Source organism: Saimiri boliviensis, chromosome 13 (assembly GCF_048565385.1).
Source record: "Saimiri boliviensis isolate mSaiBol1 chromosome 13, mSaiBol1.pri, whole genome shotgun sequence".
Classification (NCBI taxonomy): Eukaryota; Metazoa; Chordata; class Mammalia; order Primates; family Cebidae; genus Saimiri; species Saimiri boliviensis.
In genome coordinates, this window is record NC_133461.1 from 70926441 (window position 1) to 70953048 (window position 26608).

General features: G+C 36.6%; 1 protein-coding gene across 8 annotated transcripts in view; it reads right to left on the bottom strand.

The window, feature by feature from the left end:
- ANKRD62 (ankyrin repeat domain 62) overlaps nucleotides 1-26608 on the bottom strand; it is a 112618-nt gene that overhangs the window by 38500 nt on the left and 47510 nt on the right. For all 8 annotated transcript variants that reach the window (XM_074383809.1, XM_074383807.1, XM_074383805.1 and 5 more), the window contains 4 exons: nucleotides 24112-24182; nucleotides 13856-14019; nucleotides 7942-7975; nucleotides 7526-7667 (listed from right to left, as the gene is read on the bottom strand). In XM_074383809.1, the coding sequence (XP_074239910.1) occupies nucleotides 7526-7667; nucleotides 7942-7975; nucleotides 13856-14019; nucleotides 24112-24182 (411 nt within the window). The remainder of the gene's footprint in view (nucleotides 1-7525; nucleotides 7668-7941; nucleotides 7976-13855; nucleotides 14020-24111; nucleotides 24183-26608) is intronic.

Here is a 26608-nt window from a genome sequence, read left to right on the forward strand (position 1 = left end):
TCCTTTATGAACAAGCAATTGCTCAGAGATTTCATCACCACCAGGCCTGCTTTACAAGAGCTCCTGAAAGAAGCACTAAACATAGAAAGAAACAACCAGTACCAGCCACTCCAAAAACATACCAAATGGTAAGGAGCATTGACACAATGAAGAAACTGCATCAACTAATGGACAAAATAACCAGCTAGCATCGGATCAAATTGAAACATAACAATATTAACCTTAAATGTAAATGGCTAAATGCCCCAATCAAAAGACACAGACTGGGAAATTGGACAAAAAGTCAAAATCCACCAGTGTGCTGTATCCAGGAAACCCATCTCACATGCAAGGAAACACATGGGCTTGAAATAAAGGGGTGGAGGAAGATTTACCAAGCAAATGGAGAGAGAGAAAAAAAAAGCAGGTGTTGCAATCCTAGTCTCTCATAAAATAGACTTTAAACCAACAAAGATCAAAAGAGACAAAGAAGGACATTACATAATGGTAAAAGGATCAATGCAACAAGAATAGCTAATGATCTTAAATATATAAGTGCCCAATAAAGAAGTGCCCAGATACAAAAGCAAGTTCTTAATGACCTACAAAGACACTTAGACTCCTACACAATAATAATGGGAGATTTTAACACTCCAGTGTCAATATTAGATCAACAAGACAGAAAATTAACAAGGATATTCAGGACTTGAACTCAGATCTGGACCAAACAAACCTAATAGACATTTACAGAACTCTCCACCCCAAATTCAAAGAACATACATTCTTCTCAGCACATCACACCTACCCTAAAACTGACCACATAATTGGAAGTAAATCACTCCTCAGCAAATGCAGAAAAATGGAAATCATAACAAACAGTCTCTCAGACCACAGCACAATCAAATTAGAAGTCAGAATTCAGAAACTAACTCAGAACCACACAATTTCATGAAAACTGAACAACTGGCTCTTGAATGTTGACTGGATAAACAACGAAATGAAGGCAGAAATAAAGATGTTTTTCAAAACCAAATGAGGACAAAGACACAATGTACCAGAATCTCTGGGACACATTTAATGCAGTGTCTACAGGAAACTTTATACCAATAAATGCCCACATGAGACGAAAGGAAAGATATAAAATTGACACCCTATCATCAAAATTGAAAGAGCACGAGGAGCAAGATCAGCAAAACGCAAAAGCTAGCAGAAGACAAGAAATAGCTAAGGTCAGAGCAAAACTGAAGGACATAGAGACACAAAAAAATTTTGGAATATTATGCAGCCATCAAAAACGATGAGTTCGTGTCCTTTGCAGGGACATGGATGAACCTGGAAACCATCATTCTCAGCAAACTGACACAAGAGCTGAAAATCAAACACCGCATGTTCTCATTCATAGGCTGGTGTTGAACAATGAGAACACATGGACATGGGGAGGGGAGCACTACACACTGGGGTCCGTTGGGGGGAAATAGGGGAGGGATGGCGGTGTGGGGAGGTGGGAAGAGATAGCATGGGGAGAAATGATAGATACAGGTGAGGGGAAGGAAGGCAGCAAATCACACTGCCATGTGTGTACCTATGCAACAATCTTGCATGTCCTTCACATGTACCCCAAAACCTAAAATGCAATCAAAAAAATTTTTTTTTCAAACAATCAATAAATCCAGCTGTTTTTATGAAAAGATCAACAAAATAGACCACTAGCCAGAGTAATGAAGAGAGAATAATCAAATAGATGCAATAAAAAATGATAAAGGCGATATCACCAAAGATTAAACAGAAATACAAACCACCATCAGAGATTACTACAAACAACTCTATGCACATAAACCAGTAAACCTGGAAAAAAATGGATAAATCCCTGGACACTTACACCCTTCCAAGTCTAAAGCAGGAAGAAGTTGAAACCCTGAGTAGATGAATAACAAGGCCTGAAGTTGAGGCAGCAATTAATAGCCTACCAACCAAAAAAAGCCCAAATCCAGATGGGTTCACAGCCGAATTCTACCAGACATAAAAAGAGGAGTTGGTACCACTCCTTCTGAAGCTAATTCAAACAATCTAAAAAGAGGGAATCCTCCCCAAATCTTTTTATGACACCAATATCCTGATACCAAAATCCAGCAGAGACTCAACAGGAAAAGAAAACTTCAGGCCAATATCCATGATGAACACAGATTAAAAATCTTCAATAAAATACTGGCAAACTGGTTGCAACAGCACATCAAAAAGCTTATCCATAATGATCGAGTAGGCTTCATCCCGGGGATGCAAGGCTGGTTCAACATACACAAGTCTATAAACATAACTCACCACATAAACAGAACCAAAGACAAAAACCACATGATTATCTCAATAGATGCAGAGAAGGCCTTCAACAAAACTCAACACCACTTTATGCTAAAAACTCTCAATAAACTAGGTATGGATGGAATGTATCTCAAAGTAATAGAAGCTGTTTACAACAAACCCACAGCCAATATCATACTGAATGGGCAAAATTAGAAGCATTCACTTTGAAATCTGGTACTAGACAAGGATGGCCTCTCTCACCACTCCTATGCAATATAGTATTGGAAGTTCTAGCCAGAGCAAACAGGCACGAAAAAGAAAGTGTATTCAATTAGGAAAGGAGGAAATCAAACTGCTTCTATTTGCAGATGACATGATCATATATTTAGAAGACCCTATCATCTCAGCCCAAAATCTCCTTAAACTGATAAGCAACTTCAGTAAAGCCTCAGGATACAAAATCAATGTGCAAAAAATCACAAGCATTCCTACACACCAATAACAAACTTAAAGAGAGCCAAATCAAGAACGAACTGCCATTCACAATTGCTACAAAGAGAATAAAATACCTAGGAATAAAACTAACAAAGGATGAAAAGGTCTTCTTCAAGGAGAACTACAAACCACTGCTCAAGGAAATAAGAGAGGACACAAACAGATGGAGAAACATTCCATGCTTATGGTTAGGAAGAATCAATATCATGAAAATGGCCATACTGCCCAAAGTAATTTATAGATTCAATGCTATCCCCATCAAGCTACCAATGACCTTCTTCACAGAACTGGAAAAAAATACTTTAAACTTTATATGGAACCAAAAGAGAGCCCACATAGCCAAGTGTAGTCTCAGCAAAAAGAACAAAGCAGGATGCATCACACTACCGGACTTCAAACTATACTACAAGGCTACAGTAATCAAAACAGCATGGTACTGGTACCAAAACAGAGATATAGACCAATGGAACAGAACAGAGGCCTCGGTGGCAATGCCACACTTCTAAAACCATCTGATCTTTGACAAACCTGACAAAAACAAGCAATGGAGAAAGGATTCCCTGTTTAATAAATGGTGTTGGGAAAACTGGCTAGCCACATGCAGAAGGCAGAAACTGGACCCCTTCCTGACACCTTACACTAAAATCAACTCCAGATGGATTAAAGACTTGAACGTAAGATCTAACACCATTAAAACCCTAGAAGAAAATCTAGGCAAAACTATCCAAGACATAGGCATAGGCAAGGACTTCATGACTAAAACACCAAAAGCAAGGGCAACAAAAGCCAAAATAGACAAATGGGATCTAAATAAACTCCAGAGCTTCTGCACAGCGAAAGAAACAATCATTAGAGTGAACTGGCAACCAACAGAATGGGAAAAATTTTTCAAATCTACCCATCTGACAAAGGACTTTTATCCAAAATCTACAAAGAACTAAAACAGATTTACAAGAAAATTTAAAAAAAAATTCAAAAATGGGCAAAGGATATGAACAGATACTTTTCAAAAGAAGACACATATGAGGCCAAGAAACATATGAAAAAATGCTCATCATCACCAGTCATTAGAGAAGTGCAAATCAAAGCTATATGAGATACCATCTCATGCCAGTTAGAATGGCGATCATTAAAAAATCTGGAGACAACAGATGCTGGAGACGATGTGGAGAAACAGGAACACTTTTACACTGTTGGTGGAAGCATAAATTAGTGCAACCATTGTGGAAGACAGTGTGGCAATTCATCAAGGACCTAGAAAAAGAAATTCCATTTGACCCAGCAATCCCATTACTGGGTATATATCCAAAGGATTAGAAATTGTTCTATTATAAAGACACACACACACATACACACATATGTTCATTGTAGCACTGTTTATAATAGCAGACTTGGAACCAACCCAACTGCCCATCAATGATACATTGGACAGGGAAAATGTGGCACATATACACCATGGAATACTACGCAGTCACAAAAAATGATGAGTTCATGTTCTTTGCCAGGGTATGGCTGAATCTAATTTTTTAAAAAGGAAAAACTCTCAGGAAAGTAAGAATCCAGGGACCTTCATCAGCATGATAAAGAGCATCTATGACGAACCCACAGCTAACATGCCTCATGGTGAAAAATTGAGTATGTTCCCCAGAAGATGAAGAACACAAGAATGTTTGCTTTCACTGCTTTTATGTAGCATTGTTCTAAATATTCTAGCTAGTTTAGTCAGGCAAGAAAAAGAAACATCATCCCAGTTGAAAAAATTAATAAATCTGTCTTTATACACAACCATGATCACACAACAGGTTTGGGTAAACTCTAACCTATGGGCCAACTTCTTGTCTTTGTCAATGAACACAGCTGTGTTCATTAGTGTACAAGTTGCCTACGGCTGCTCTCATACTACATTAGCAGTGTCAATCAGCTACAACAGAGACACCTTCTTCCACAAGTCTTTAATAAGAAACTACTTTAAGAAAAAGTTTGACAGTCTTTGGTCTATGTAGAAAATCTGATCAAATCTTCCAAGAACGTACCAGAACTAATAAGTGGTGAGTACAGCAAGATTGGACTATGTAAAATCAACATACAAAAACCAATTGTATTTCTATATATTAGCGATAAGCAATCAGAGTAAAAATGTTAAAATATTATTTATGACTATATCAAAAACTGATATACTGAAACATCTGATAAAACACAAGAAGCCCTATATACTAAAAACTACAAAATATTACTGAGAAAATTAAATATGACCTATATAAACACAGACATACACTTCTTCAGGAGCAGGAAGATTCATTATTGTTAAGATGTCAATTCTCCATAAATTAATTTATAAATATAACACAATCCCAACCTAATGTCCAAGCCAGTAGGCATTTTTTAAGTTGACAAGTCAATTCTAAAGTTCATGTGGAAATGCAAAGGTTCTAGTATAGCCAAAACAGAACAAATAACAAAATTGGAAAACTGATTTTGAGAATTATTATAAATCAATAGTAATCAAAACAATGTGCCACTGGTACAGGATGAACATCCCTTATTCAAAATGCTTGGGACCAGAAGTATTGCAGATTTTGGATTTTGGAATATTTGCATATATATAATGATATCTCTAGGAGATAGGACCCAGGTCTAAACACAAAATATGCTTATTTTTCATATATATCTTATACACAAAGCCTTAAGGTAATTTTATTTTATTTCAATTTTTGAGATAGTCTCGCTCTGTCACCCAAGCTGGAGTGCAGTGGTGAGATCACAGCTCATTGCAACTTTCACCTCCCAAGTTCAAGCGATTTCTTGCCTCAGCTACCTGAGTAGCTGGGATTATAGGTGTGCATTAACACACTTAACTAATTTTTGTATTTTTAGTAAAGATGGGGTTTTGCCATGTTGGCCAGAATGATCTTGAACTCCTGACCCAAAGTGATCCTCTCCCTTTGGCCTCCCAAAGTTCTGGGATTATAGGCATGAACCACCGTGCCTAGCCTCTGAACGTAATTTTAAATATTTTATAATTTTTTGCATGAAACAAAGTTTGTGTACATGAGCTCAGATATGGAACTTTCCACTTGTGAGATCAGGTTGACAATAAACACACTGGATTTTACAGCATTTCAGATTTGAAATTTTTGAATTAGGGATGCTCAACCTATATAAAGAAAGTCAAATACAGACAGTTCCCAACGTAAGGTGGTTTAACTTAGTGACTTTACAATGGGTTTAATGAAGTATCACTTAGCTTTTGACTGAAATCAGAAGTAACCCTACCATAATTTGAGGAGCATCTGTAAATTAGTAGAATTCAATAGAGTCCACAGGCAAATAGATGACATACAGGCAACCAGTTTATTTCTGACAAAGGCAGGATGGCAATGTAGTAGAGAAAGGGTAGCCATTTCCATATATGGTACCCAAACAACTGGTTGTTCATATCCAAAAAGTTAACTTGAATCCATTTCTCATTCTATACATAAAAATGAACTCAAAATGATGCATACATTTAAATGTAAGATCTAGAACTATAAAACGTCTAGAATGAATATAGAATAAAATTTTTGTCAAATTTTGAGAAAATTACTTGTGCTAGGAAACATTTCTTAGATATGACATAAAAATGCAAACTCTGTAACTAAACAAAGTTCATCAAAATTAAAAACCTCTGCTCTTCAGAAAAGACACTATTAAGAAAATGAAGTCAAGCCACAAACTGGAAAAAATGTTCCTGTAAAGTGATAGTGTCCAGAAGTCTTAAAATTCAACAAGCAAGAAAACATCAACCTAATACTGTAAATAGAAAAATATTTGAAAACACAGTTCACCAAAGAGGATATACAGATGGCAAATAAAACATGGAAAGATGTTCAACATGTTTAGTCATTAGGATCATGCACAAAATCCACACCTACGAGAATGTTACAAATAAATGCTGCAATACTTAGTATGACAACACAGCAACAGAAACTGTCCTAGTTTGTTGATGGCATTGGAAAAACGGTACACATGTTTTGGAAAACAATTCAGCAGTTTTTCTAAAAAGGGAACATAAAGCAGCACAGGACACTTCTGTGGGTGATGGATAAGATAACTATGTTCATTATGGTGATAGTTTCACAGGTGTATACACCTGTCAAAAACTTATTAAATTGTACATCTTACATATGTGCACTTTAACATATATTAACTATACCTCACTAAAGCTAAGGACTGTAGGAGCAAACACCTGGGGCACTGGCTGTGATGTGGAGAGAAACAAGGATATGAAATGTTGCAGTATAAAGCTAGAGTCTTGACATGTCTATCTTATAGCAATAACAAGTGGCAGCTGGGTGTTAAGCAAGCAGGTAACATGATCAGATGTAAATTTTTAAAATGTATATAAATATGGTTGCAGAATAGACCATGGTTTTGGAAGGTGGAGCAGTAGGGAAAAGAGTTAAAAAAAGAATTATCACAGTATTCAACATACGAGATAATGACCTGACCCTAGATAAAGGCATAGGAGAGAAGCAGAGTCAACATATAGATTGGGACTGTCATTTCACACTGAGAAAGGTATAGTGGAATGATCACAGCTCTTTGGCTAAAAGTATACAAGATAAAGCAGTTCTCATTCTACATTCACAAAAAGTATATTTCTGAGATGAACATTCCTATAACGTATCAGTGATCTATGATACAGTGCCAAGTAATGTGTGCAAACATTACTATAGACTAGGGAAAAAGCCTTATATTTATGCATTGGTCCTACCTTTACACTCCATTCTATGTTGTTCAATGAGTAACATAAAATTCTTATCATCAGAGTAAGGCAACTCATCATCCTCTGAGGTTGTTTCAGATGACCAAATTATGTCATCGAGGTCATCCTTGAAATATAGATGTCTTTTAACCTATAAAACAAATAACACTGTTTCAAAATGTCCCCCAAATATTTATAGCATATATTAAATGTACACCAGTGGGAATTATTCATCTTTTTTTATGAGCAAAACCAAAGTACTTCTTAAAACAGTTAATGGACTTTAGTTAAAAGGGTACCTTTATGAATGGTTACGGCTGCTTTTCCAAAGCCAGTATCTTTACTACAAAAGATTTTCTGTTTCTTTAAGTGACCTTTAATAAGGGATTTTCAACAACATTCTTGACAATTTACTTTTACAATACCTTGTTCTCTTTATTAGATGTTTTCTTTGCAAGCCTAAAAAAAAAAAAAAAAAAAAAAAAAAAAGTTACAATCAGGCAAATAGTAAACATGTAAAATACAGACTATCTATAACTATTTTCTATATAAAACCTCTATATTTATAATTTCTCTCTCCTATCCATAAAGTTTACAGGCAATATTTCACAGGTGATATAAAATACAATTATTTTCTACAATGGGATAAAGTAAATGGAAAGGGTAGCATTAGTTTTCTGACAGCCAAAGAAAATGAAAACACATATTACTTGCATTATTTGATAGAAAATATATATACTAGCTTTTTCTCTTGTTACTCCCATTTATTTATTTATTTATTTATTTATTTATTTATTTATTTAAGAGAGTCTTGCTTTGTTGCCTGGGCCAGAGTGCAATGGTATGATCTTGGTTCACTCCAACTTCCACACCTAGTGATTCTCCTGAGTAGTTGGGATTACAAGTGCCTGCCACCACACCTACTTATTTTTCATTTTTTATATTTTTTGTACTTTTAGTAGAGATGGGGTTTCACCATGTTGGCCAGGCTGGTCCTGAACTCCTGAACTGAGGTAATCCACACAGGCCAATGTCTTGGCCTCCCAAAGTGTAGGATTATAGGTGTGAGCCACTGCACCTGACCTTATTGCCCTTTTCTATACAAACAAGCTTTAACTGGTACTAAGACTTATTTGATAAATATTACTTATATAACAGAAACCCGTTTTAAAATTATGACATTAGTGAGCTTTTCAGGACATACTGTGCAGGTACTGTGTACTATTCTAAACACTGTACAAGTGTTTAAGTCACTTGAATCCTCCTAAAAATTCTGTGAGATAGATAACATACTAGGCATTTTATAAAGGAAGAAAATAGGCATACATACATCATCAAGGCATATTTAAATTCTATCCAATATGACCAAGTGTTTGTATGTTTGTTATTATAGAATTTCTAAAAATATATGCATGTGAGTTTAACTTTAGGTCATCATTTTCATGTACCATTACATTAAAATATTCCATTCCTGAACCAATTCTGAAAAAACACCTCTTCTGATAAAACTATACATGAATAGAAATTGTATAAATAATTGATTTACTATAGATATTTAAAAGATAACTTTCCAATCCTCAGACATGCAAACAAAACTAAATTCCAAAAACACATTTCTTCTCTAACAGATTATTCCAAACAGCAAACAAGAATACTCTAACAGCTTCCATTTTAAAATTGAAAAAGAAACAAGAGTCACTTGAATCTTTCATTCTTCTTCTTTTGTTACCCATTTCTCTACTCCCTTTTGCAGTCAAAGTTCTCTCAAGATTTGTCTGTGCTTAGCCACTACAGTCAGGGTTCCATGGCAACCAGTTGAAACTCATCATTTTAATCAATGTTCCAGCAGCATTGACACAGTTGAGTATTCTCTAGATTAGGCTGTCTACACTATTTTATTTCCAGAGAAAGTAATCACTGCTAATATTCCTTCACAAGGAGACAAAAAAAAATCAGAGATTTTTATCCTCCTTCATCCTTAACCATTTCACTAAAACTGATATCATTATTTTTCTGGAAGACTACCAGAAAAAATTATATGTGAGCATGAGAAAGACATTATGGAAGAGGCAAAAGACAAGAGGAGCTCACCAGGCCAAAACAAAAACAAAAACAGTAAGAGAAATCCATTTTATATAGAGAATAGAATGTGAGCACAGGGATTAGGCACATGGCATCCAGTTGTTTCTTGGGAAGTTGAAAGGTAAAATGTAAAATACATGAAAGCAAACACTGAGAAAAGAATGCTACACTAAACTTGAATGCTACACTAAAATGCTGGAGCTCCCTGCCTGCAAGGCAATGACTCTTAGACATAGGGTCATAGTTAGATTTGTTTCATAGTTATTGTTTTAACGTGTTTCATTTAAATTAAGTTTTCAGAATACTATGAGGCACATATAACCTAAAAGAAACTGTGAAATTACCATAAAGGGAAAAAACACTTGCTTTTAAAATACCTATATGTCTTTATATATAGTTCAAAAATAGCACTATTCTGATTAGTTAGGATTTTGTTTGAAAATAGAATGACTTAGAAACTTTTGTATACTTATAGTGTGGTATCTATTCCTAATATGAAAAGCTGGATTTATCAGCAGAAAATTGTAAACACATGAATAAGAATATCACTATCATATACCTACATAAATTTACAAAAAGGCTGAAATTTCCCATTGGAGATTATTATGTTAGGAGTTCAGCCTGAGCCCCTAAAAACACAAAAAAAACAAAAATAAATCCAGCAATTATTTACCAAAAATATATGTAGACGAGTCTTCTAGTTAAGACTAAGCTTCTAAAAACTATCTTTCTGAGATCATTGATCCAACAATTTCTCTTGAACCAAACTTAAAAAATAAGTATATAATTCTGGAATATAAAATAAGAGTTCATTTGAGCATAGTTGATAGAAGGCAACTTTCAAACAGAAAACATCTGATTAACATTGCCACAAACTAAGGAAAACTGACCTGTAGTCATGGTAACAGGTAGCCACCCAGAACCAATTTTTAATCTAGTCAGTCAATGACCACTGGCCTCACTAACACCAACAAATGAATGTCAGCCACTTGCCTCTGAAGACATCCAGAGATAAACTCATTCCAGTCAGCATTCCTGGAAGTGTCAACTAATCCACAACAGTCTTACACAGATAACCACATTGCTCCAGATGATGTCAACCCAGTTATGCCTATGAGAGTCAGCCAAGCCTTCAACTTCACTATTCCATAAACCTTTTATAAGGCTTAGTAGCTGCTCCATTACAAGAGACTGTCTGACCAGTACAGATTTCTTATTAGAGAAAGTAATAAATCAAACTTTTTTTTGAGACAGGGTCTCATTCTGTTGCCCAGACTGGAGTGTGGTGCCAATATCTCATCTCAGTGCAACCCCTGCCTTCCAGGCTCAAGCAATTCTTCTGCCTTAGCCTCCCAAGTAGCTAGGATTACAGGCACACCACTACTGACAGCTAATTTTTGTATTTTTGGTATAGATGGGATTTCACCATGTTGGCCAGACTGGTCTTGAACTTCTGATCTCAAATGATCCACCTGCCGTGGCCTCCCAAAATGCTAGGATTACAGGAGTGAGCCACCACACTTGGCCAAATCCAACTTTCATCTGTTTATTTCAGAAGCTAAAGGCTCATAATCCTTTGAAAAAAATGTTTACATCCATTGCATTTACCACACGAATATTTTATTATTCCTAATAAAATACCAGTGAAGTTTGCAACTCTTATGATTCCTTGTACAATAATTAAAATGATCATAATTACCAGTAATAGAATGGTGAATGACCACAATATTGGGCTTTTCTCCCTAATTAGAAAACTATTAATATAGAGAGTATAGCTCATTAAAAAGAGCCAAAAGAGTCCATAAAGAGCATATAATTGCCAGGTAAAATAGTCAGAATGAACCCATATCAAACTGTACTTTAAGTGAATATTATTGTTTAAAACCATACACCAGGATAAACCAGACTAGAAAGGCAAAAGCTTAAATCAGGAAAATAAGAGGTCAGATGCTGTGCTGCCTTTTGAGTATTAGGAGAAAATTTGGCATATATTTTGAGTGAAATGGGAAGCAATTGGAAGTTTTTAACCAAAAGAGTGACATAATCTGACATGTTTTCATAGGTTCACTGGGTTAAGAATTGATGAAAACAGGATTAAACACAGAGAAACAGGAAGACCAATTAGCAGTCTATTATGCTAATCTAGACGGCCGATCAGATGGTAGTGGAGTTGCTTAGACATGAAAAATGTGACTGGTTTTTGGATATATTGTGAAGTTAGTCCTGACGAGATCTGCTAACATTTTAGCTGTGGAGTGTCAGAGGTGGGGGTTAAGGGAGGGAGCCAGAGAAAGCATGTGTGAGTCAAGGATGACAGCAGGCTTTTGGGCAGAGCATTTGCAAGAGTTGTGATTAATGGAACAACAAAAGACTACATGAGGGGCAGGTAGGAGAAAGACCATCGGTAGCTAGATTTTGGACCTAATAAATTTGCCATACCCAATAGTTAATCAAGGAGAGATGTCAAATAGACAGGTTGACATATAGGCCTGAAATGGGCTAGAGGTATAAATTTGAAAATTATTAGCATATACAAGCTAGTAAAAGTCACAAGAAAAAACCTCAAGAACTGAGCCCTGGGTCTCTTAAATCTATAAAAGGTAGAAAATGAGAAGATGTAAGCAAAACAGGCTAAGATGGATGGACTAGAAAGTCAGGAGGAAAATCTAGCTGAGTGAGTGAGATTCTGAGGGTCAGTGAAGAAAGTGTTGTAGAGGACAGAGTTTTCCATTGGGTCAAGTATTGCTGATAAGCTACATAAAGTGAGATCTAAAAAAATTATGTCTAGATGTATTACATTGAAAAATCTGTGACAACGTTGAGAATAACAGTTTTGGAAGAGTGGTGAGAGCGAATATTATGGCAGTGAGTTAAAGAGTGAATGGAAAGGAAACTTGAATCCATGAGTACAGACAGGTTAATTTTAAGGACATTTTCAATCCTTTCATAATGATTAATAATGATTAATGATTAGTTACATAGTATGTTTTAACATCTTAAAAGCTTTTAAAAATTATACACACACAAACACACACACACATACACACACACACACACACACACACACACACACACACACACATATATGTCAAGCCAGACATATACGGCAAGTCAGACCAAGGTACTGAATAACATCATAAAATTATAGAACTAAAATACCCCTTGAACATTTCTAGATTATAAGGCTGGTTATCATTTTGGTCATGCATATAAAGACCACAGAAAGACTAAAGGGCAGTATTTCTTACTTGAAAAAAAATCACTCAACTCTGAGATATTTTATCCTCATCAAATATACAAAATGGTTAGTCATATTAAAATAATAAATTATATAAGATGAAAAAAGGTAAAACTTAAAATCTTATTTTGTCTACTGAATTTTATAAATTATATAATAGGAAGTCACTGTTGTAAAATATGGTGTTGTGCATACTGAAATATCTTTTGAAAGGATAATCGGATGCATTTAAAGTGCCTCAAAAGAGGAGGTTCACTGCATTAGCAGCACCTTGGTTTTGGCATAGGAGTCAGCAAATCAGTACTTGTGGGCCAAATTCAGCCCACTGCCTGTTTTTGTAAGTAAAGTTTTCTTGGAACACAGTGCTACCTATTTATCTATTGTCTATGAAAGATGTCAGAGACCTTCTGGTCCACGAAACCTAAAGCAGTTACTCTTTACAGGAAAAAATTGGGCAAACTCCTGACTCGGTAGATCAAAGATCCTTTGAAATATTAACAAGTTTTACCAATACACTGAATATTTACATGGAATACAGATCCCCATGTGCAATCCCTTGACAATATTCAGATTAGCACTCATGTATTGAGAACAAGAAACAAATGTCATAACTAGCAATTTTGTTGGTAACGTAAAGTGCCAAGGAAGCACGTAGTTGCCTTTTGCAACTCGGTAGATATTACAAGTATCAAGATATTACAGTATCATATTCTGACAAAATTTACTTAAGATGTGTTATCAAACTAAATGTTTTAAATATACATTACTGATGAAGTAATCAGTATACTATAGATGTAACCTAATTTTAAAAAGAGGGTTGCATACTACCTTATTTAATGGGTATGATGATTTACCTATTTCCTTATTAATGGGATTTTAGACTATCTCCAGCTTTCTGATACGATGATGCTATAATGAAAATTCTTAACATATATAAGCATGTAACATATATAAAATCTTTAACACAGATTTATTATACTTAAGATGTTTCATATTATTAAATATTGCTATAGGCTTACCTATTATACTCTTCACTCTTCTGCCTAGGAAATTGATGATTATCAGGTTTTCTGCTCCTTCTTTCTTGGATTAATTCATCATCATCACTGTCACTGTAATTGGCATCTAGGTTTCTTGACACTTCCATTTTCTTATTTCTGTGTGTTTTCATTTTTTCTGCAACCTTCAATGAAAGTTTGACACTGATAATAATTGCCATTATTTTATCTAATAGAAAGAACTTTTTTGTTTTCATTCATTTTATCACTTAACTCTGTCATGATAATGGTCATTAAAATATTTTGTATTTAATTTTATCACTATATAATTATTACCATAACTTACATTATGATTTTTTCATCAATATTCATACAAAGTCTGAATGATTTCTGTCTGAGTGAATAAAACAAAAATTTCCACACTTTCAAAAAGGGCTCATTCGAAATTTGTGCTTTCATTCCCTCCACTCTTTGCTGTCTAATATAAATTTTCACTCCCTTGTGATGAGCAGAAATAGAGAAATAAAAGGACAAAGCCATGAAATCTGTCCCCTTCTATCTTTACCTCCTGGAGTTTACACTAATGGCCAGATTTAGAGAATGTGGCATTGTGGGGTTTCAGGAACAGAAAGGAAATTTTCCCCTTTCAGCAATAAGCTTTCCCCACTGTCTTTTATCTTTCTTTTTCATTTGGATCCTAGGATATCAAAAATGTGAAGGTGCTTGCTGAAAAACAGGAGCCAAAATTTGAAACCACAGAAGAAGCAGAGTGAAATTGCTGAGACGCTAGGATAGAGTTCTGGAAAATGAGATGCTTTCCAAATTTCACATTCAGTAACCACAACACTACATAGCTGGAGGATATACAGTGGAAATATTTATCTACTTTAGCCCTATTATCTAAAGATTAAATGACTCATCCAAAGCTCCTAAACCTAAAGTGGCATTTCCTAGCATTTTACGGCACAAAAACTGCTAATACTATTTTATAATGCAGAGTCAGATAAATTACCTGATAAATTCATTAAATTAATCAGAAGAATTAAAAGTATGATCCTGGGAAAATAACTTAATGTCTCAGCAGGGGCTGAGAGGCCTCATCTACTTTTCCTTTTAAAGGTATCACCAGATTTTTGTTTATCTTTAAAACTCGATGTACAGAAATCAGGTTTCTACTTTGGAGTCAGAAACTAAATTTTTAGCTGAGAATCTGTGGTATTTATATGATAAAGTTATACATGCTAATACGTATCATACTCTATTAAATAAAATCACATTAAGATCTGATTTTGACAGAAACATATAAACTTGGTGGTTAGAAAAATAAATGGAGGTATCTATATATATTTGTTTTCAAACATATTTAAGGTGATCATGATGAAATTATAAGCCCCAACATATTGAGTTAAATGGATCAACTTGCACATGTGAAGGCACAACATACAACATACAGATTCCTTTGACTATGAATATTTGTTCCAATTCTCAAGGATAGATACATTTTTATATCACTTCTTAGTCATTGCTTCCTTCCCATTGATTTCCCACTTTATTACGTAAGTGCAATTCATCTTCAAGTCAATAGAAAAAGTTACATCCTAGAGCTTATTACATTCATTAAGCAATTTCCTATATGCTAACCCTAGTTCAGAAGTACCCATATCTATAGTATATGGATAGATTAGTTTCTCAATCTCTATGCCACTTGGAAAACAGATAGATAGATTTGGGTTGATTAAGGAACAAAGACTGCAGAATGTTTTCCTGAACTTCTATCATTTAGATAGAGAAATAATCTATTTCTACACACAATTATGTATTTAGAAACTCCATTTTACACAAGAGATTTTCATAAGTAAAAAATCAGAGGCTGGGAAGATGGCCGCCTAAGAACAGCTCAGGACTTCAGCTCCCAGTGAAAGTGCAGAGGGTGAGTGGACGCTGCATTTCCAGATGAACTCTTATTGCCCACAGACCAGGAGATACCCAGGCAGAGGGGTCGCCAGCGTCGAGTCCCAGCCAGTGTGGCTGTTTTGGCCCTCGTGGGGCTGATTCCGCCTGTGCGGCTGCTGTGAACACGCCCTGTTGCTGCGGTTCTCCATACAAAAGCCACTGGTCTGGGAGCCCTCTTAGCTGGCGAGCAGAGCCCTGAGATGGCAGAGTTGCCCATTGATCTGAAATAGCGAGTCAGGCCAGGAGATTCCTAGGCAAAAAATCCGCCAGGAGCCAGTGCTGCAGTTCGAGCGGACTCCGTGAGTCGCAGCACGGGAAATCCCGGCGCCTTTTCAACAAGCAACCGGAACGCGGGGTCCTTCAACTTAAAAGAAAAGACTCTGAGTCAGGAAGCCAGGTGATCAGGCTCCCTTGGTCCCACCCCTCCACCCCCAACAACAACAAAACAAAAACAGTAATTGGAAACCCTCTGGGTTGAGCCCTTCAAACCAAGAACAGCTGAACCCGGACGGGTCCGGCTCCGTGGGGGAGGGGCTTCCGCCATTACTGAGACTCTCCACCGCTAAGGAGGCAGGCTGCCTTGCCAAGGCAACCCGCCGTTGCCGAGGCAACCTGCCACAACAGAGAGAGTCCACCATAACAGAGGCGGGGCCACCATTGCCCAGACAGTTCTAACTACACCCATATAAAAAGGACTACAGGGAAGAGCTCAGGGCAGCTGGGCGGAGCCCACAGCAGCTCAGCAAAGCCCCTGTGGGCAGGCAGACGCTAGGCCTGCTGCTAGCTGGGCGGGTCCGACCTGAAAAAAAATCAAAAAGGCAGTAGTGCAACGGAAACTCATAAAGCTCCAACTCCCTGGGACAGAGACAGACAACAGGTGGATAAACCCAAAAAAATGGGAAGAAACCAGCACAAAAAAGATGAAAACTCCCGAAACCAGAACACCTCTCCTCCTAAAAGGGATCACAACTCCTCACCAGCAAGGGAACCAGACTGGATGGAGAAGGAGGGTGATGAAATGACAGAATCAGACTTCAGAAGGTGGGTAGTAAGAAACTACAATGAGCTAAAAGAACATGTTCTAACCCAACGCAAAGAAAATAGGAACCTTGAAAAAAGATTGGACGGACTGCTGACGAGAATGGACAGCATAGAGAGGAGTATAAGTGAATTGATGGAGCTGAAAAACGCAACATGAGAACATCGTGAAGCATGCACAAGCTTCAACAGCCGAATTGACCAAGCAGAAGAAAGGATATCAGAGGTCGAAGATCAACTCAATGAAATAAAAAGAGAAGGCAAGAACAGAGAAAAAAGCGCAAAAAGGAATGAAGAAAATCTTCAAGAAATGTGGGACTATGTGAAAAGACCTAATCTACGTCTGATAGGTGTACCTGAATGTGATGAAGAGAATGAATCCAAGCTGGAAAATACTCTTCAGGATATTATCCAGGAAAACTTCCCCAACCTAGCAAGACAGACCAATATTCAAATCCAGGAAATACAGAGAACACCACAAAGATATTCCTCAAGAAGAGCAACCCCAAGGCACATAATCGTCAGATTCACCAGGGTTGAAATGAAAGAGAAAATGCTAAGGGCAGCCAGAGAGAAAGGTCGGGTTACCCACAAAGGGAAGCCCATTAGACTCACAGCAGATCTCTCAGCAGAAACCCTACAAGCCAGAAGAGATTGGGGGCCAATATTCAACATCCTTAAAGAAAAGAACTTTCAACCCAGAATCTCCTATCCAGCAAAACTAAGCTTCATAAGAGAAGGAAAAATAAAATCCTTTGTGAACAAGCAAGCACTCAGAGATTTCATCACCACCAAACCTGCTCTACAAGAACTCCTGAAAGAGGCTCTACACATATAAAGGAACAACCAGTACCAGCCACTCCAAAAACACACCAAATGGTAAAAGAGCATCAACACAATCAAGAATCTGCATCAACTAACCAACAAAAGAGCCAGGTAGCCTCAAAATGACAGCATCAAATTCACACATAACAATACTATCCCTAAATGTCAATGGACTAAATGCCCCAATCAAAAGACACAGACTGGCAAATTGGATAAAAAGCCAAAACCCATCAGTGTGCTGTATCCAGGAAACCCATCTTACATGCAAGGATACACAAAGGCTCAAAATAAAGGGATGGAGGAAGATCTACCAAGCAAATGGAGAGCAAAAAAGGGCAGGAGTTGCAACTCTCATCTCTGATAAAATAGACTTTAAAGCAACAAAGATCAAAAGAGACAAAGAAGGACATTACATAATGGTAAAAGGATCACTGCAACAAGAAGAGCTAACGATCCTAAATATATACGCACCCAATACAGGAGCACCCAGGTACATAAGGCAAGTTCTTAGTGACTTACAAAGAGATTTGGACTCCCACATAATAATAGTGGGAGACTTTAACACCCCATTGTCAATATTAGACAGATCAACCAGACAGAAAATCAACAAGGATATCCAGGACCTGAACTCAGACCTGGAACAAGCAAACCTAATAGACATTTACAGAACTCTCCACCCCAAATCCACAGAATATACATTCTTCTCAGCACCACATCACACCTACTCGAAAATTGACCACATAATTGGCAATAAATCACTCCTCAGCAAATGCAAAAGAACAGAAATCATAACAAACAGTCTCTCAGACCACAGTGCAATCGAGTTAGAACTCAGAATGCAGAAACTAACTCAGAACCGCACAGCTTCATGGAAACTGAACAACTTGCTCTTGAATGTTGACTGGATAAACAATGAAATGAAGGCAGAAATAAAGATGCTCTTCGAAACCAATGAGAACGAGGACACAACATACCAGAGTCTCTGGGACACATTTAAAGCAGTCTCTAGAGGAAAATATATAGCAATGAGTGCCCACATGAGAAGAAAGGAGAGATCTAAATTTGACACCCTATCATCAAAATTGAAAGAGCTAGAGGAGCAAGATCAAAAAAACTCAAAACCTAGCAGAAGACAGGAAATAACTAAGATCAGAGCAGAACTGAAGGAAATAGAGACACAAAACACTCTTCAAAAAATCAATAAATCCAGGAGCTGGTTTTTTGAAAAGATCAACAAAATAGACAGACCACTCGCCAGATTAATAATAACAAAAAAAAAGAATAACCAAATTGATGCAATAAAAAACGATAAAGGTGATATCACCACAGATTCCACAGAAATCCAAACCATCATCAGAGATTATTACAAACAACTCTATGCACATAAACTAGTAAACCTGGAAGAAATGGATAAATTCCTGGACACCTGCATCCTCCCAAGCCTAACCCTGGAGGAAGCCGAAACCCTGAATAGACCAATAACATGGTCTGAAGTTGAGGCAGCAATAAAGAGCCTACCACCCAAAAAAAGCCCAGGTCCAGATGGGTTCACAGCTGAATTCTACCAGACATACAAGGAGGAGCTGATACCATTCCTTCTGAAACTATTCCAGACAATCCAAAAAGAGGGAATCCTTCCCAAATCATTTTACGAGACAAACATCATCCTGATACCAAAACCCAGCAGAGACTCAACAAGAAAAGAAAATTTCAGGCCAATATCCATGATGAACATAGATGCAAAAATCTTCAACAAAATACTGGCAAACAGATTGCAACAGCATATCAAAAAGCTCATCCACCATGATCAAGTAGGATTCATCCCGGGGATGCAAGGCTGGTTCAACATACGCAAGTCCATAAACATAATTCACCACATAAACAGAACCAAAGACAAAAACCACATGATTATCTCGATTGATGCAGAGAAGGCTTTTGACAAAATTCAACAACGCTTTATGCTAAAAAACCCTCAATAAAGTAGGTATTGACGGAACGTATCTCAAAACAATAAAAGCTATTTACGACAAACCAACAGCCAATATCATACTGAATGGGCAAAAACTGGAAGCATTCCCTTTGAAATCTGACACTAGACAAGGATGCCCTCTCTCACCACTCCTATTCAATATAGTACTGGAAGTTCTAGCCAGAGCAATCAGGCAAGAAAAAGAAATAAAGGGTATCCAAATTGGAAAGGAGGAAATCAAATTGTCTCTATTTGCAGATGACATGATTGTATATCTGGAAGACCCCATCATCTCAGCCCAAAATCTCCTGAAACTGATAAACAACTTCAGCAAAGTCTCAGGATACAAAATCAACGTGCAAAAATCACAAGCATTCCTATACACCAGTAATAGACTTCAAGAGAGCCAAATCAAGAACGAACTGCCATTCACAATTGCTACAAAGAGAATAAAGTACCTAGGAATACAACTAACAAGGAACGTAAAGGACCTCTTCAAGGAGAACTACAAGCCATTGCTCAACGAAATAAGAGAGGATACAAACAGATGGAGAAACATTCCATGTTCATGGTTAGGAAGAATCAACATAGTGAAAACGGCCATACTGCCCAAAGTAATTTATAGATTCAATGCTATTCCCATCAAGCTACCAATGACCTTCTTCACAGAACTGGAAAAAAGCACCTTAAACTTCATATGGAACCAAAAGAGAGCCCGCATAGCCAAGTCAATTCTAAGCAAAAAGAACAAAGCAGGAGGCATCACACTACCGGACTTGAAACTATACTACAAGGCTACAGTAATCAAAACAGCATGGTAGTGGTACCAAAACAGAGATATAGACCAATGGAACAGAACAGAGGCCTCAGAGGAAATACAACATACCCACAACCATCTGATCTTCGACAAACCTGACAAAAACAAGCAATGGGGAAAGGACTCCCTGTTTAATTTTTCCCTGTTGGGAAAACTGGCTAGCCATGTGCAGAAAGCAGAAACAGGACCCCTTCCTGACACCTTACACCAAAATTAACTCCAGATGGATTAAAGACTTAAACATCAGACCTAATACCATAAAAACCTTAGAAGAAAATCTAGGCAAAACCATTCAGGACATAGGTGTAGGCAAGGACTTCATGACCAAAACGCCAAAAGCAATGGCAACAAAAGCCAAAATAGACAAATGGGACCTAATCAAACTCCACAGCTTCTGCACGGCAAAAGAAACAGTCCGTAGAGTGAATCGGCAACCAACAGAATGGGAAAAAATTTTTGCAGTCTACCCATCTGACAAGGGGCTGATATCCAGAATTTACAAAGAACTAAAGCAGATCTACAAGAAAAAAAACAAACAAGCCCAATCAAAAATGGGCAAAGGATATGAACAGATACTTTACAAAAGAAGACATACAGGAGGCCAACAAACATGAAAAAATGCTCATCATCACTGGTCATCAGAGAAATGCAAATCAAAACCACATTGAGATACCATCTCACACCAGTTAGAATGGCGATCATTAAAAAATCGGGAAACAACAGATGCTGGAGAGGATGTGGAGAAATAGGAACACTTTTACACTGTTGGTGGGAATGTAAATTAATTCAACCATTGTGGAAGGCAGTGTGGCGATTCCTCAAGGACCTAAAAATAGAAATCCCATTTGACCCAGCAATCCCATTACTGGGTAGATATCCAAAGGATTATAAATCATTCTACTACAAGGACACGTGCACACGAATGTTCATTGCAGCACTGTTTACAATAGCAAAGACCTGGAACCAACCCAAATGCCCAACGATGATAGACTGGATAGGGAAAATGTGGTACATATACACCATGGAATATTACACAGCCATCAAAAACGATGAGTTCATGTCCTTTGTAAGGACATGGATGAACCTGGAAACCATCATTCTCAGCAAACTGACACAAGAGCAGAAAATCAAACACCGTATATTCTCACTCATAGGCGGGTGTTGAACAATGAGAACACACGGACACAGGGAGGGGAGCACTACACACTGGGGTCCGTTGGGGGGAAATGGGGGAGGGGCGAGGAGGTGGGGAGGTGGGAAGAGATAGCATGGGGAGAAATGACAGATACAGGTGAGGGGACGGAAGGCAGCAAAGCACACTGCCATGTGTGTACCTATGCAACAATCTTGCATGTTCATCACATGTACCCCAAAACCTAAAATGCAATTAAAAAAAAAATCAGAATGCACCAAATAATTGATCAAGAGAAAAAAACAAGTAGCAGCAAATGACCCTCCAAGTCTTTGTCAAGTTGAACTTTTCTTTCTTCAAAGTCAAGAACTCTGTTGTAATATTCCTACTTAATGCTTAAATCTTTGTATATTGTGCTGTAACTATTCTTCTAGACGTACTTTTGATGCTCTGTCACTATGTGGTGGGGAGGAGTGCACATTTTCTAATCTAGTTTCTATTCTTTTATAGTTATTTGCACTGCAATTATGATATAATGGTTTCTGGAACCAGTTCTGTATTGGTTTTGTATTCTTACAAATGTCTGTAGCAATAGAAACACCATGCCTTTTTGTGTATTTACATGCTTTATGTCTCTGGAGGAGGTAAGCCACAAATCTAAAAGGCTTTTTTGATCACAATACTGAGGCACATTTCTGATGTCCAATTTGCAATTAGTGTTATTTTGGTTATTTTTCAGCATGTGCCTATAACACTCTTGGTCTTCTTTTTTTTTTTTTTTCCAATGATAACTACTTCCGGATTCTTTGCTTTTTGTACTTTCTGGGTCATTATAAAAATTCTCCTGGTCTGTGTTAAAAACATGTTCGGCAACTGGTTTGCTATTATTTTCACAGCATACTTTATTTACATTTAAATAAAAATCAGAAGATGACTGGTGAGCATATTCCGAGGACCCAGAATAGAAATGAAATGGAAAGATATTTATGAGACTGAACTATTTTTGTTCAAAAAATAACTGGAATACTATACATATGATTACCCCAGATGCATTTTTTCCTGACAATCACATATATTATTTGTCACATTACAGGGTATGTTCTTTACATTTCTTCTTCCTGTAGTGGCTCTTCCTTCAAACAATCAGAAGTTTTGGATTCTTCACAAATTTCATTCAAACTCTGCTTTAACTCAATTGTGATGAGTTTAAAAGTTTTTTTCACCGTCATTTGCCTTGCTTGATCCACATTTTCTCCTATTTTTGCACACAAAGGACTCCTGCATATACAGATGTATGAGCTCTATTACAGTAAGTGTTCAATTCTGTTTGTTGATACATTTTTTGAAGATGCAAAAATGGAAGATTAATTTGCTAGTTTTTATCAGATGTCTTTTCTGTCAGGGTGTATGTTTTAAAGATAACTTTGTCAATAAATAATAAAGTATGGAAAAATAAATATTAAAAATAAAAAAAAATTAACTGTTAAACTTCTTACTCTGTATCTACTCCCAATCATTGGATTGTAATTAATAAGCTAAAAATATTTGTATTAGCCTAAAATAGGGGAAAATATAAACCATCAATCTTAACTTTGTAACTGTGTGTTTGGACTAAGATTAATTCATGAAGTGTTTAATTTACCAAAAATGAATTAAAAGATGGTTTGAAGTATTACAAAGGTATCTTAAGATTTTATCTCACTGTACCTGAAATAGTGATACTGAACAGTGCACACTTGCTTTTTTTTCCAAATATTACTAACTGGTGAGTAGGCAAACTTTAATAGAAATCAGAATCAACACTAATCAGGTAAAAGCCAAATTCTTACAATTAAATTCAAATTATATACAGTAATATGATAGTGTTATGTAGCTATTCTATACAGGCTGTAGTGCTAAGTTTCAATATATTCTAAAGTCCACTAATGACAATGGATTAAAAATTTTTTGACCATAATTACAAATTTCCTATATTGAAATAAGTTAGAAAGTTACTTTTTGTGCCCTAACACCAAAGCTTCCATTCTACAGACTGGTTCTCTTGATAGGCAGTTGGGTTGACTTTATGACTCTATTCTCTCCTCAAACATAGATGCTGCAGTCAATTAAAAATCAAAATGGATAATACATTTTTAATCATGGGATTAGTGACTAGTAATATAAAGTTGCAAGTTTTGAACCATCAGCAAAGATTACTCGTATAACATGAACCCAAGTCGGCAGCCATCCCTATTGAATTGTTCATAATTTTGATTGCTTGAAATTATAATTCAATATTTAGTGTTTATTAATTAGGAGGTTACAAAAAAGGAACAGTAAACAATATTCAGGAACTTTGGGCTTCATTTTGAAGGGAAAAGATTAGCTGTAAATCACTATGCATTCTGAGAATATTTTAAGATTTATAATCAGTTAAAATGGTTTAAAATTAAATATTATAATCAACTGATTCTAAAAGGACAGTCCAAAGGTAATTTCATTTGAAATATGCTATGTTATGAAAGCAAAGAAAACCAGAAAATTGAAATCAAAATTTTACATACCTGTTGCTGGTTATTTTCACATTCTTGAAGATTTTCTTGTTCTCCCTTCGATGTCATTTTTAAGTCTTGTTCTGGTAAAAAAAAAAAAAAAAAAAAAAAAAAAAAAAAAAAAAATCCATGTATTTCATTAAAATGAACTACTTATAACAGTTAGATAAAAGCTATAGTCTTTATAAACATAAATTTAAACATTTTTCTTTTATAAAATCAGAGTTTAAAAAAAGCTTAATCTGTGGTGGAATATTTGCTTCTTCTTTTTATTTATTATACTTTAAGTTGTGGGGTACATGTGCAGAACCTGCAGGTTTGTTACATAGGTGTACATGTGCCATGGTGGTTTGCTGCATCCATCACCCTGTCATCTACACTTATTTCTCCCAATGCTGTCCCTCCCGAATCTCTCCACCTCCTGCTATCCCTCCCCTAGCCCCCAAACCCCCAACAGGCCCCAGTGTGTGATGTTCCCCTCCCTGTGTCCATGTGTTCTCATTGTTCAACAGCCACTTATGAGAACATGCAGTGTTTTTTCGTTCTTATGTCAGTTTGCTGAGAATGATGGTTTCCAGCTTCATCCATGTCCCTGCAAAGGACATTAACTCATTTTTTTTAATGGCTGCATAGTGTTTCATGGTGTATATGTGCCACATTTTCTTTACCCAATCTATCATAGATGGGTAATGGGTTGGTTTCAAGTCGTTGCTATTGTAAACAGTGCTGCAATGAACATAGTGTCCATGTATCTTTATAATACTACGATTTATAATCCTTTGGGTATGTACCCAGTAATGGGATTGCTGGGTCAAATGGAATTTCTATTTCCAGATCCTTGAGGAATCACCACACTGTCTTCCAAAATGGTTGAACTAATTTACACTCCCACCAGCAGTGTGAAAGCATTGCTATTTCTTCACAGCCTCTCCAGCATCTGTTGTCTCCTGACTTTTTAATGATCGCCATTCTAACTGGCATGAGATGGTATCTCATTATGCTTTTGATTTGTATTTCTCTACTGACCAGCGACGCTGACCTTTTTTTCATGTTTTTTGGCCGCATAAATGTCTTCTTTTGATAAGTGTTGGTTCATATCCTTTGCCCACTTTTTGATGTTTTTTTTTTTTTTCCTTGTAAATTGGTTTAAGTTCTTTGTAGATTCTCGTTATTAGCCCTTTGTCAGATTGGTAGATTGCAAAAATTTTTTCCCATTCTGTTGGTTGCCAGTTTAATGATAGTTGTTTTTGTTTGTTGTTTGTTTGTTTGTTTGTTTGTTTTTGCTGTGCAGAAGCTCTTAATTAGATCCCATTTGCCAATTTTGGCTTTAGTTGCCCTTGTTTTTGGTGTTTTAGTCATGAAGCCCTTGCCCATGCCTATGTCCTGAATGGTATTGCCTAGGTTTTCTTTGAGGGATTTTAGGGTGTTAGGTCTTATGTTTACATTTTTAATCCATATGGAGTTAATTTTTGTATAAGTTGTAAGGAAGAGATACAGTTTCAGCTTTCTGCCTATGGGTAGCCAGTTTTCCCAACACTGTTTATTAAATAGGGAATCTTTTCCCCATTGCTTGTTTTTGTAAGGCTTGTCAAAAATCAGATGGCTATAGATGTGTGGCTTTATTTCTGAGGTCTCTGTTCTGTTCCATTGGTTTATAACTCTGTTCTGGTACAGTACCATGCTGCTTTGATTACTGTAGACTTGTAGTATAGTTCGAAGTCAGGTAGCATAATGCCTCCAGTTTTTTTTGTTTGTTTGTTTGTTTGTTTTTTTGCTTAGGATTGTCTTGGCTATGTAGGTTCTTTTTGGTTCCACATGAAGCTTAAGGTGGTTTTTTTCCAATTCTGTGAAGAAAGTCAATGGTAGCTTTTGGGGATAGCATTGAATCTATATATTACTTTGGGCAGTATGGCCATTTCCACAATACTGATTCTTCCTAACCATGACCATGGACTGTTTTTCCATCTGTTTGTGTCCTCTCTTATTTCATTGAGCAGTGGTTTGTAGTTCTCCTTGAAGAGGTCCTTCATATACCTTGTTAGTTGTATTCCTAGGTATTTTATTCTCTTTGTAGTTATTGTGATGGGAATTCACTCATGATTTGACTCTCTGTTTGTCTGTTATTGGTGTATAGGAATGCTTGTGATTTTTGCACATTGATTTTTTTATCTGGAGATTTTGCTGAAGCTGCTTATCAGCTTAAGTAGATTTTGGGCTGAGATTAGGGGGTCTTCTAAATAGACAATATCATCTGCAAATAGAGACAAGTTGATTTCCTCTTTTCCTCATTGAATACCGTTTACTTGTTTTTCTTGCTTGATTGCCTTGGCCAGAACTTTTAATACTATGTTGAATAGGAGTGTTAAGAGAGGGCATACTTAGTTTGTGCCAGTTTTCAAAGGGAATGCTTCCAGTTTTTGCCCATTCATTATGATATTGGCTGTGGGTTGCTTAAGAAATACTTCTTATTCTCTAAAACTTCAACAAACCACCTGGCAAGACACTAGAT